The 13,972-nt window shown below is 48.8% G+C and overlaps 1 protein-coding gene across 1 annotated transcript in view; it reads left to right on the top strand.

Annotated features, from left to right (window-relative positions):
- Nucleotides 1-13,972, top strand: part of LOC137560963 (E3 ubiquitin-protein ligase RNF220-like) — a 64,313-nt gene that overhangs the window by 10,818 nt on the left and 39,523 nt on the right. The window contains exons 2-3 of the mRNA XM_068272152.1: nt 12,511-12,631; nt 12,811-12,853. Of these exons, the coding sequence (XP_068128253.1) occupies nt 12,511-12,631; nt 12,811-12,853 (164 nt within the window). The remainder of the gene's footprint in view (nt 1-12,510; nt 12,632-12,810; nt 12,854-13,972) is intronic.

Here is a 13,972-nt window from a genome sequence, read left to right as displayed (position 1 = left end):
CTGTTTACTGCCACTCTGTGTACCTCGCTCAGCCACACTATATAGCATTCTGTTTACTGCCACTCTGTGTCTGCTGGGAATAGTAGTACACCGCTTGCACAGCCACACTATATAGCATTCTGTTTACTGCCACTCTGTGTACCTCGCTCAGCCACACTATATAGCATTCTGTTTACTGCCACTCTGTGTCTGCTGGGAATAGTGGTACACCGCTCGCTCAGCCACACTATATAGCATTCTGTTCACTGTTCTGTGTCTGCTTGGAATAGTGGTACACCGCTCGTTCAGCCACACTATATAGCATTCTGTGTACTGTTCTGTGTCTGCTGGGAACAGTAGTACACCGCTCGTTCAGCCACACTATATAGCATTCTGTGTACTGTTCTGTGTCTGCTGGGAACAGTAGTACACCGCTCGCTCAGCCACACTATATAGCATTCTGTTCACTGTTCTGTGTCTGCTGGGAATAGTGGTACACCGCTCGCTCAGCCACACTATATAGCATTCTGTTCACTGTTCTGTGTCTGCTGGGAATAGTGGTACACCGCTCGCTCAGCCACACTATATAGCATTCTGTTTACTGTTCTGTGTCTGCTGGGAATAGTGGTACACCGCTCGCTCATCCACACTATATAGCATTCTGTTCACTGTTCTGTGTCTGCTGGGAATAGTGGTACACCGCTCGCTCAGCCACACTATATAGCATTCTGTTCACTGTTCTGTGTCTGCTGGGAATAGTGGTACACCGCTCGCTCAGCCACACTATATAGCATTCTGTTCACTGTTCTGTGTCTGCTGGGAATAGTGGTACACCGCTCGCTCAGCCACACTATATAGCATTCTGTTCACTGTTCTGTGTCTGCTGGGAATAGTGGTACACCGCTCGCTCAGCCACACTATATAGCATTCTGTTCACTGTTCTGTGTCTGCTGGGAATAGTGGTACACCGCTCGCTCAGCCACACTATATAGCATTCTGTTTACTGTTCTGTGTCTGCTGGGAATAGTGGTACACCGCTCGCTCATCCACACTATATAGCATTCTGTTCACTGTTCTGTGTCTGCTGGGAATAGTGGTACACCGCTCGCTCAGCCACACTATATAGCATTCTGTTCACTGTTCTGTGTCTGCTGGGAATAGTGGTACACCGCTCGCTCAGCCACACTATATAGCATTCTGTTCACTGTTCTGTGTCTGCTGGGAACAGTGGTACACCGCTCGTTCAGCCACACTATATAGCATTCTGTGTACTGTTCTGTGTCTGCTGGGAACAGTAGTACACCGCTCGTTCAGCCACACTATATAGCATTCTGTGTACTGTTCTGTGTCTGCTGGGAACAGTAGTACACCGCTCGTTCAGCCACACTATATAGCATTCTGTTCACTGTTCTGTGTCTGCTGGGAATAGTGGTACACCGCTCGCTCAGCCACACTATATAGCATTCTGTTCACTGTTCTGTGTCTGCTGGGAACAGTAGTACACCGCTCGTTCAGCCACACTATATAGCATTCTGTGTACTGTTCTGTGTCTGCTGGGAACAGTAGTACACCGCTCGTTCAGCCACACTATATAGCATTCTGTTCACTGTTCTGTGTCTGCTGGGAATAGTGGTACACCGCTCGCTCAGCCACACTATATAGCATTCTGTGTACTGTTCTGTGTCTGCTGGGAACAGTAGTACACCGCTCGTTCAGCCACACTATATAGCATTCTGTTCACTGTTCTGTGTCTGCTGGGAATAGTGGTACACCGCTCGCTCAGCCACACTATATAGCATTCTGTTCACTGTTCTGTGTCTGCTGGGAATAGTGGTACACCGCTCACCCGTCACTGTATAGCATTGTGCTCTGTGTCGCTGCTGGGAATAGTGGTACTGTATAGCATTTCTGTACTGCCACTGTACTGCTGCCAGTCAGCGTGTACTGTAAGGATAAGTGAAATGAGGAAGAAATCCGGTGAAAGAGGGAGGGGCAAGGGAAGAGGTGTTTCCCCTGACGGTTCACGTACAGGCCACAGGGGAGCACCCAAGAAAACCCACTCAATACCACCCATGTTGTCCAGGACAACAACCCTCACAAATCCAAAAGAACAGGACCAGATAATTACTTGGATGACCTCTCAAGCGTCCAGCAGTGGGTTAAGCAGCACCAGCACATCACGCACGAGGTCCGAGTCCTCAGCCAGTTACAAGGAGCCAGTGGGCACAAAGCTGACACAACCGGCAGCGACACCACGCACACAACTGCCAGATAACCAGTCCGATGAATTACCTCAGGACACAATGGGGTATTCGCAGGAGCTATTCCCAGCCCAACAAACTTCCACCTTTCAAAGGTCAATGGAGGAACAGCCAGAAATGTTGTGCCTGGATTCACAACCGTTAACTGTGGGAAATGTACCGCGCACTGAAATACGAGGCGAGTCCGAAGAGGACTCGGAAACCCAAATCCCAGAGCAATTTGGGCAGGAGGGGTTGCAATTGCAGGAGGTCGGCCGACAAGATCTGGAAGACGACGTTGGAGTGTGCTGCGCAGAGGTTGTTGTGGGGAGCTCTACTCCACGGCGGTGGCCCACAATGACATATGACGAGTTTGAGGAGATGGAAGAGGAGGGTATGGACAATGTGGACAGAGACCCAGATTTTGTTTGTGAACGAGAACATCGCCGTCGTAGCAGCAGCACAGATGAGTCTGTTGAAGAACACACTGCTGCACGAGTTCGCCTTGTGCCACAAGGTAGGCGGCGCGCAATTTCAGGCACCACAAGCGTGGAAGTTCAAGTGAGAGGCAAAAGAGGAGCAAACAGAAATCGCCAGCAAGGAGGCAGGTGCTCCAAAGTCTGGGCTTTCTTTGAAGACTGCACTGAGGATGTTACCATGGCGATTTGCAAGGTGTGCAAGACCCGCCTGAGCAGGGGGAAAAATATTAACAACCTCTCCACCACCAGCATGAGCCGTCACATGCTATCCAAACATCCCACTCTTTGGGCAAACGCGTCAGGACAGGGTACCAGAAACAACACTGCCTCCCTTGGGTTCACCAGACCCGCCTCAGCAGCAGCAGTAGCCCAGCCATTGCGTGGTTCACAACATTCACAAACATCAGACGACGCTGACACTGTCACTTTCCGGAGTAGTGCTCTTGAGGTCTCCCAGTGTTCATCAAACACAACAACCAACAGCCCTTCCGTGTGCAGCGCTACGGTTCAGTTGTCTGTGTCGGAGATGTTTGAGCGCAAGAGGAAATTGCCAGCAAATGACCCCCGGGCCGTGGCAGTAACAGCCAGCATAGCCAAGCTTCTGGCCTGCGAAATGCTGCCATATCGATTGGTGGAGACAAACAGCTTCAAGGGCATGATGTCAGTGGCCATCCCACGTTACGTGGTTCCCAGCCGCTACCACTTTGCACGCTCTGCAGTGCCTGAGTTGCATGAGCACGTGGTCAGCAAAATAACCCGAAGCTTGAAGAATGCCGTTGCCTGCAAGGTTCACCTCACCACTGACACCTGGACGAGTGCGTTCGGCCAGGGTAGATACATCTCCCTTACCGCGCACTGGGTGAACCTTGTGGAGCCTGGCAGCGATTCCTCACCTGCTACGGCACGGGTGTTGCCCACGCCACAAACAGCTGCACCGCCGTCCCTCCCACTGGATAACAGCAGCACCTACCTCTCTGACTCCTTCTCCTCCAACGCATCTCAAAGCTGTACCTCATCCGGAAACGCTAACCCAGCAGCAGTAGGATCGTGGAAGCAGTGCAGCACAGCTGTTGGCATGCGTCAGCAAGCGTTGCTGAAGCTAATCTGCCTTGGGGATAAGCAGCACACAGGGGAGGAAATTTGGAGGGGAATAAAGGAACAGACGGATTTGTGGCTGGCACCGCTGGACCTGAAACCGGGCATGGTTGTGTGTGATAATGGGAGTAATCTCATTCGCGCTTTAAGGTTGGCTAAGCTGACACACATCCCTTGCCTGGCGCACGTGATGAACCTAGTAGTTCAGCGGTTCCTGAGGACATACCCAGGCGTGCCCGATCTGCTGTTGAAGGTGCGTCGAGTGTCCAAACATTGTAGAAATTCCAGTACTGCTTCGGGGGCACTCGCCAAGATGCAGGAGCGCTTCAATCTCCCCCACCATCGCTTGCTGTGTGATGTCCCTACGCGCTGGAATTCTACGCTGCACATGCTAGCCCGCTTTTGCGAGCAGAAGAGTGCAGTGGTCCAGTACATGACGGCGCAGTACCGAGGCGCATCCGGCCAGCTGCCAAGCTTCTGTGGATCCGATTGGGCCAACATGTTGGACCTCTGCCAAGTCCTCCAAAATTTTGAGCAATCCACGTTGCTTGTGAGCAGTGACAACTCTTCAGTCAGCATTACCATACCACTGCTGTGTTTACTGAAGAGGTCGATGTTAAAAATCAAGGAAACAGCTGTCATGATGCAACTGGGGGAATCTGAAGGAGAAAACGATCAGCGTGATGGTACCAACATCAGGCCATCCGCCTCAGGGAACGCTGGCCCCAGCAGCTATGACGAAGAAGAGGAGGAGGAACAGCTGGAGTTGGAGCAGGAATTTCATGCCACCACTGACGAGGGCCAGAGCGGTGCACGTTGGACTTCCACAATTCAACGCGAATGGTCAGCAGAAGCAGACCAGGAGGAAGGTGACGACTATGATGCATCACAACAACTATCACAACGCTCACAAGAGGATGATGAGGATTCTGGTAGGACTCTGGCACACATGGCTCAATTCATGCTAGACTGCATTGAACGTGACCCACGCATTGTGCGCATTCTGGACAACACCAATTACTGGGTTTATACCCTTCTGGATCCACGGTACAAACACAATGTTCCAAAACTGCTTGAAGAAAGAGTCAGACAGGTCAAAATGGAAGAATACCAGCAGGCCCTTGTGGAGACTTTAGAGAGGAGATTGACATCCTCCCCCTCCTCTAGCCAGTTGTACGCAGACAGACTGACTTCCGCAAACCCAGGACGACCAGGAGGGCAGCAAACAACGCAAGCCGCAGCTAGTACCCAAAAGGGAATGGTATCGGCAGTGTCCTTGGAGTGGGAAAATTTTCTGACACCCATGCAGCCGCAGCCCACTGAACAGCAAGCGTGCAGATCCACCTCCAACACCGATCGCCTGGAGAAGATGGTCAAGGACTACATGTCAGATGGCGTAGCTGTGTCGAACCATCCATCTGCACCCTTCAACTATTGGGTATCGAAGCTAGACACCTGGCACGAACTGGCAATGTACGCAATAGAGGTGCTGGCTTGCCCGGCAGCCAGCGTTATGTCGGAACGCTGTTTCAGTGCTGCCGGAGGCATCGTCACAGATCGGCGTATCCGCCTCTCTACAGACAATGCAGACCGTCTGACTCAAATTAAAATGAATCAATCCTGGATTGGAAATGACTACGCAACACTCCAGGACCCCAACCAAGTAACATGACCAATGAACATCTGGGATGGTGTTGCGTTTCCGGGCCCTGTTTATTGAACCTCTCATCTGTATTACATTTATGACTGCATGGCGGCAAAAAGCATTGCTGCTATATCCGCACGCTTTTTGTCCACATGCAAGGCCTGGGTTGTTGTGTCTCACAAAGCGTGGCCTTCTCCTCCTGCGCCTGCTCCTGTTCCATCACGTCTGCTGCTGCTGGGTTAGCGTTGCCGCGTGGTCCCTGTTTATTGAACCACTTATCTTTATTACATTTATGACTGCATGGCGGTACAAAGCATGCTATCCGCACGCTTCTTGCCCTCATGCAAGGCCTGGGTTGTTGTGTCTCACAAAGCGTGGCCTTCTCCTCCTGCGCCTCCTCCTGTTCCATCACGTCTGCTGCTGCTGGGTTAGCGTTGCCGCGTGGTCCCTGTTTATTGAACCACTTATCTTTATTACATTTATGACTGCATGGCCGTACAAAGCCTGCTATCCGCACGCTTCTTGCCCTCATGCAAGGCCTGGGTTGTTGTGTCTCACAAAGCGTGGCCTTCTCCTCCTGCGCCTGCTCCTGTTCCATCACGTCTGCTGCTGCTGGGTTAGCGTTGCCGCGTGGTCCCTGTTTATTGAACCACTTATCTTTATTACATTTATGACTGCATGGCGGTACAAAGCCTGCTATCCGCACGCTTCTTGCCCTCATGCAAGGCCGGGGTTGTTGTGTCTCACAAAGCGTGGCCTTCTTCTCCTCCTGCGCCACCCTCCTCCTGTTCCATCACGTGTGCTGCTGCTGGGTTAGCGTTACCGGTCCCTTTTCCTGGAACCTCTTATATGTATTACATTTATGACTGCATGCCGACAAAAAACATGTTACCTGTGCAAAGAAAACAGACATTTCCCGCATTTAAAAGACAGTTTTCCCTTTGAAACTTTAAAATCGATTTTCTCAAAAACTATAAGCTCTTTTTGCTAATTTTTTTTTCCTCTTGTACCCACTCCCAAGGTGCACATACCCTGCAAATTTGGGGTATGTAGCATGTAAGGAGGCTTTACAAACCACAAAAGTTCGGGTCCCCATTGACTTCCATTATGTTCGGAGTTCGGGTCGAACACCCGAACATCGCGGCCATGTTCGGCCTGTTCGGCCCGAACCCGAACATCTAGATGTTCGCCCAACACTACGACACTGATCCCTGTGCTCTACCTGCAGGGGCGTCACAGGGCTACCAATACCTGACTGTGCTTCCCTCAGCAGAACTGCAGGAGTGTCAGAGCTGGAACTGTGTGACAGAGTAACCAAGCAGCTCGGGGTAACCCATAACCACTGGGGAACTATAGGGGACTAAAAGAGACCAAAAAGCCCTCCTACTAAAAAGCAATGCTTAGTGGGATTTGCAGGGGCGTAGCAATAGGGGTTGCACAGGTAGTGACCGCATCGGGGCCCTTTGGCCAGAGCAGCCCTGAAGGGCCCTCCCTCAACTACAGTATTACCTCTTTATTGGTCCTGTGCTCATAATAATGACTTCTATAGATACTTTGAATAGTAGTAATCATTAACAAACTGTTCTTCATCCCCTTCTTGCACCTCTGGCACTGTAGTTGCCATTGGCAGGTTTTGGTGCAATCAATTGTTATGTACAGAATGCTTGGGGGGCCCCAATGTAAAGCTTGCATCGGGGCCCAAAACTCCTTAGCTATGCCACTGGTGATTTGCCTTCTTAACACAGAAGGCACTAGCGATAATTCAGCTTTAAGTGAACATTTGTGGTTACCCACAATGCACTGGTCGCTGGATTCCGCGGCATTAAGATTTCCACGATTCCGGACGAAATTTGATGATTCCGGTTCCGTTGCGACAGAATGGAATCGCTATATCGTTATGGCAGAATTTCTGCAGAATGCACATTTTTTTGCCACCAAACGGATTTCTGCCTAAAAATGAGAATTTCTGCTCGACAGACTTCCAAATAGAGTTGGGCCGAACGGTTCGCCGGCGAACCTGGTTCGCGCGAACCTAGGTGGTTCGCGTGCGGGTACCGCACGCGAACTTTATTGCGGAAAAGTTCGCCCCATTGCGGTTCGCCCCATAATGCACTGAGGGTCAACTTTGACCCTCTACATCACAGTCAGCAGGCCCAGTGTAGCCAATTAGGCTACACTAGCCCCTGGAGCCCCACCCCCCCTTATATAGGCAGGCAGCGGCGGCCGTGGCCACTCGTGTGCCTGCATTAGTTAGAGTAGGGCGAGCTACTGCAGTCTCTCATAGGGAAAGATTAGTTAGCCTTAGCTTGTCCCTGGCTGCATACCTGTTCATTGATCCTGCCACTGCATACCTGTTCATTGATCCTGCCACTGCATACCTGTTCATTGATCCTGCCACTGCATACCTGTTCAGTGATCCTGCCACTGCATACCTGTTCATTGATCCTGCCACTGCATACCTGTTCATTGATCCTGCCACTGCATACCTGTTCATTGATCCTGCCACTGCATACCTGTTCATTGATCCTGCCACTGCATACCTGTTCATTGATCCTGCCACTGCATACCTGTTCATTGATCCTGCCACTGCATACCTGTTCATTGATCCTGCCACTGCATACCTGTTCAGTGATCCTGCCACTGCATACCTGTTCATTGATCCTGCCACTGCATACCTGTTCTGTGAACCCACCACTGCATACCTGTTCTGTTCAGTGGACCCGCCACTGTATACCTGTTTAGTGAACCCGCCACTGCATACCTGTTCTGTTCAGTGGACCCGCCACTGTATACCTGTTCAGTGGACCCGCCACTGCATACCTGTTCTGTTCAGTGAACCCGCCACTGCATACCTGTTCTGTTCAGTGGAGTTTGGTGTGTCAGTGTGAAGCAGTACCTTAATTACACTCCCTGATTGATGTATACACATGCAAGATGTTTTAAAGCACTTTAGGCCTGTCATTTAGCATTCAATGTGATTTCTGCCCTTAAAACGCTGCTTTGCGTCAAATCCAGATTTTTCCCGGTGACTTTTGGCGTGTATCCCACTCCGCCATGCCCCCCTCCAGGTGTTAGACCCCTTGAAACATCTTTTCCATCACTTTTGTGGCCAGCATAATTTTTTTTTTTTTTCAAAGTTCGCATCCCCATTGAAGTCTATTGCGGTTCGCGAACTTTAACGCGAACCGAACCTTCCGCGAAAGTTCGCGAACCCGGTTCGCGAACCTAAAATCGGAGGTTCGGCCCAACTCTACTTCCAAATTCCAAATTGCATGTAGCAGTGCAGTGTGTTGTGTTGGTGGTATAATGGTGTGGATAGCTACCTACTAAGCGGTAGGCCTGGGTTTGATTCCTGGCCAATGTATGTGAGTTGGCTTCTGACATCTTACAAATCCCTAAGCAAGCTCATTTTCTCTTGGATATATCACAATGGTACATGCTAGGCTGGCTTCAGCATGCAGCATTGTAGTTTGTTGTGTTGGTGGTATAATGGTCAGGATAGCTGCCTACCAAGCGGTAGGCCTGGGTTCGATTCCTGGCCAATGTATGTGAGTTGGCTTTTGACATCCTACAAATCCCTGAGCAAGCTCCTTTTTCTCTTGGATATATCACAATGGTACATGCTAGGCTGGCTTCAGCATGTAGCTTGTAGCACGGTAGGCTGGCTTCAGCATGTAGTGTTGGTGGCTGAATAGTGGCTGAGAAGTGTAATGGTTAAGGGCTCTGTCTCTGACGCAGGAGACCTGGGTTCGAATCTCGGCTCTGCCTGTTCAGTAAGCCAGCACCTATTCAGTAGGAGACCTTTGGCAAGTCTCCCTAACACCGCTACTGCCTATAGAGCGCGCCCTAATGGCTGCTGCTCTGGCGCTTTGAGTCCGCCAGGAGAAAAGCGCGATATAAATGTTATTTGTCTTGTCTTGTCTTGGTGGTGGTATAGTGGTGAGGAGAGCTGGCTTCCAAGCACTAGACATGGGTTTGATTCCTGACCAATATATGTGAGCTGGCTTTTGACATCCTACAATTCCCTGGAAGACAAGATCCTCCTCCTCCAAAGAAGTAGGGAAGATGGAGGAAGGAAAAAAGGACCAGGGGAACCGCCAACAGGTGCTATGGGCTACCAGTTAGCATAAACAAGGTTTCATTTGCGATTACTTTACTTTTTCCGCCGAAATGCGGAATTTCGCGAAATTCCGGCGGAAATGTCATAGCGATGGCATTTAGCGCTGGCGGAATCCGCGAATTCCGGCGGAACGGAATTTGCTCTTTCCGATCATCCCTACTTTATGCTCCTGAAGCCAGGCAAGCATCCAGAACTGCTGGTGTATAGCATGCCTATAGCTTTACATTTTTAAAAAAATATTGTATGATTCCTTCTCAGTGGCTGAGCAGATGCAGTCATTATTACAATTGTTACAATTTTTAAAATGTAAAGCTATAGGCCAGCTATATTCAGTTTATACTAAATTTATTGTTTGTATAAACAACAAAAAGTATAAAAATGTGAAAAAGTGTCTGTATACGGTATGTATATATGTAAATTAAAATAAAAACAGATATTCCCCTAAGGAGAGCCAAAGGTCCAATAGAACCTTCCCAGTCTCCTCCCGATGTCCGCGTTCCCTCGCAGGCTCCCCGATTGGTCATGGACTACTCTCTTCTGGGTTGGGCTGTCTTTGGCTGTCTTCTGGATGGCTGTATTGTGTAATGGTTAAGGGCACTGCCTCTGACACAGGAGACCTGGGTTCGAATCTCTGCTCTGCCTGTTCAGTAAGCCAGCACCTATTCAGTAGGAGACCTTAGGCAAGTCTCCCTAACACTGCTACTGCCTATAGAGCGCGTCCTAGTGGCTGCAGCTCTGGCGCTTTGAGTCCACCAGGAGAAAAGCGTGATATAAGTGTTCTGTGTTTGTTCTGAAGCACTCAGGCTGCTCTGTACTGCGCACGTGCGAGCGCCCTCCCTGCGCACTCGCGTGTGCGCAGTACAGAGCTGCCGGTCTTAGGAAGCCCGAGGGCTTCTGAAGATTACCAAAGTCTCCTGTGGCAGAAAACAGAAATAAATGAGGGGTTGCAGAAAAAAGTGTGTTAAATTAAGTTCTAAGTAGCAATGTGGTCTTCAGTGGAGATCGTAACGCTAAGCAGAGAATGATGATGGCGTGAGATATTGATAGATGCAGAGATGTCAAAGAAATCTGTAATATATGGGTGTGAAGGTCATCATGGCCACACTTGTATGACCCTTATGAGATGGGCCCCCAGGACATGAAGGCAGGGGTGTAACAATTGACCCTGCAAGGAATGCAACAGCAGGGGGGGCCAGAAGCCACAGGGGGCCCTGTGGGGAGAGACTGACAACTAAGGGCATGGAGAGAAAAAACTTTCTGCTCTCTACACAATTGTAATAATGACTGCATCTGCTCATCCACTGATAAGGAATCATACAATATTTTGCAGGCAAAGATTTGTAAACAGTCCTTATTCAGTGTTCAGCAGGGTTTTGTGTACAGCACTGTTCTACCCCGAGCCTTTCTACCGCTCCCCAAGTGCTGTGTACTGTAGTGATGCATGAGGAGTCTGTGCACAGAGAGAAAAAGCTTTCTGCTCTGTGCATAATTGTTCATAATTGTTCTAATGACTGCATCTGCTTAGCCACTGATAACGCATCATACAAAGTTTTGTAGACAAAAATTTGTAGACCGTCCCTATTCAGGGCAGAGGGGGCCCCATCCAAAGTTTTGCAGGGGAGCCCAATGATTTCTAGTTATGCCCCTGCATGAAGGGCACCAAGGGGAGGCAAGGGAAGGGGTGTGAGCATTCGGGGGCGCTATAAAAGTTTCACTGGTGGCCTGCATGAGATGTAGTTACTTGCGATTTGTGCTTTTCCTACGCATGCACGCACGCACGCACGCACGCACGCACGCACGCACACACACACACACACACACACACACACACACACACACACATAGCTCCCAACTGTCCCTGTTTCGGAAGGACAGTCCCTCTTTGGGAGCCCTGTCCCACTGTCCCTCTTTCCTCCTCATTTGTCCCTCTTTCAGGACTTTGTCCCTCTTTCTACGTAAATATATATGTTTATCTACTAAAAATGACTCTAAATTGACTCTAAACTTTATTCTTATTCTTTAAATTGATATATTACTAATTTGAAAATGTTAATACAAAGGAAAATGAACCAGGATAGAAAGGGCCAGTGTAATTTGGGTTATAAAACAAGACATTTTCCTCATGAAATCTTTATGGTATGCATGACTAGGGGTGTGATGAGGGCGTGATCTGGGGTGTGGCAGGGGCGTGGCTTAAGTGTCCCTCTTTCTCATCTCAAAAAGTTGGGAGGTATGCACACACACACACACACACATACACACACACACACTCCGGTGTGTCCCAGCCCTTAAAGATAGCGATTTTTATTTGGAGGCCTGTGGACAACCCAGAACTTTGTCCTTGTTTTTGGGGATTTAAAAAAAAATCCACCTCTGCTCACTGAGACATATTTGGGCTAGGATCAGCAACACCCACTCACATTCAGTTTTCACCCAGTCTAAGGGCCAGTGCACACCAAAAAGCGCTACCGTAATCACAAACGCTTAGCACTTTTTGAAGTGATTTTTCGAGCCGATTCTAGGCATGTGCTTAGAGATTTTCTAATCATGCCTAGCTATTTTTGCCGCATTTTGGGGTGGTTTGTTATTTTTTGTTACAGTAGAGCTGTAACTGAACAGCTTCTGTTGCAAAAACGCTTGGAAAATTGCTCTGATCTAGAGCTTTTCAGAGCGATTTTCCACTTTCCTATACTTAATATTGAGGCTGAATCGCTTTAGAAATCAGCAAAAATGCTGCAGGACCCACATTTGCATTTGGGAGAAAATCACATCGCTCTGGTGTGCTCCATCCCATTCAAATACATTAGCCAAGCACTTTCCAACGCGCTGGGGTTTTTACAAGCGCTCAGAAGCGCTCTTGGTGTGCACCAGCCCTTCCTGTCAATAGATGGACCAGCAAAACTTAGCCAAATCTTTAGACCTAAATGACATGTCCATCTTTTTATGTTACAGAAAGGAAAACGCCTCTTGCAGGACCCCTGCTGTGTCCCATGTGTCACAAACACTTACTGAAGGAGGAACTCCCTCATCATCTACACTATGAAATGGAGCAGCTATGTCACCTATCTGACAGGTAAACACAAACTCATTTACTGTAACTAAGCTGCAGTCACACAGCAGACTGACTCCCGCATATGACAGGCGACACAGATTGACTCCTGTATATGATAGGTGACAAAGACTGACTCTCCTATATGACGGCTAACACGGACTGACTTTTGGATCATTTATTTTTCTATTTTTTTCTTTCAGCGAGCCTGACATCATTCCAGAAGCTTCACAGAGTAATTCACAGGTAAGCCATTGCCCCTAAGAGAATGTTTGCCTAGAGGACACCTCATTGGCTTGGTTTGCAAAACTGTCCCACTGAGCCAATCTCAGCTGCTGCTTGCCTAGGAGAACAATAAGCCTGCAAGTTGTCCAGACTCCTCCCCTATCCAATCATGATCTACATAAGTCAGAGAATACCTGGGGATTTGTTAGTCTTCCCCTCTATACACAGAACTGCTTCCATCCACCTCTTCGCTGTGCTCCACAGGAGTAGGGATGATCGGAATGAGCAAATTCCGTTCTGCCAGAAATCATGGATTCCGTCTGTGTTAAATTCCCTTGCTATGAAAATTCCGCCGGATTTGTACGAAATTCCGCGGAATTCCGGATTCCGTCGGAAAAATTTAAAAAAATCACTAAAGTACCTTGTCTATCCTATATGGTGGCCCATAATCCCTATTTCCTCTCTTTCTCCCTCCTCCCGGAGGGACTCATCTTCCAGGGAATTGTAGTATTTCAAAAGCCAGCTTAAATACCGTGGCTGGGAATTTAACCCAGGTCTCAGGGTGTGGTAGGTAACTCACTTAACCACTATACCACCACCAACACTACATGCTGAAGCCAGCCTAGCATGTACCATTATGATCCAAGAGAAAAATGAGCTTGCTTAAGGATTTGTAGCCAGGCATGGCCTTGCCTTTTGTGTTCAACAGTTGTCCGAAGAGAACCCCAAATAGCCAGGTAGATTCATATGGCTCTCTCTCTCTCTCTCTTCAATCTGGCGGAATTCCGAAATTGCCTGTGAAATTCTGCCGGTATCCGTTGATGGTTTTAAGCTGAAAATTCAGTTCAATGGCATCAAGTCCTAGAGAGAGAGAGAGAGAGAGAGAGAACTCATTTTTCTCTTGGGTATATCACAATGGTACATGCTAGGCTGGTTTCAGCATGTAGTGTTGGTGGTATAGTGGTTAAGTGAGTTACCTACCACACACTGAGACCTCGGTTTGATTCCCAACCCAGCCTGGGTTCAATTCCCAGCCAATGTGAGTTGGCTTTTGACATGCTACAAATCCTTAAGCAAGCAAATTTTTCTCTTGCCTTGATCATAATGGTACATGCTAGGCTGGCTACAGCATGTAGTGTA

The sequence above is a fragment of the Hyperolius riggenbachi genome, chromosome 3 (assembly GCF_040937935.1).
Source record: "Hyperolius riggenbachi isolate aHypRig1 chromosome 3, aHypRig1.pri, whole genome shotgun sequence".
Classification (NCBI taxonomy): Eukaryota; Metazoa; Chordata; class Amphibia; order Anura; family Hyperoliidae; genus Hyperolius; species Hyperolius riggenbachi.
This window is presented reverse-complemented; position numbering and strand designations above follow the sequence as displayed.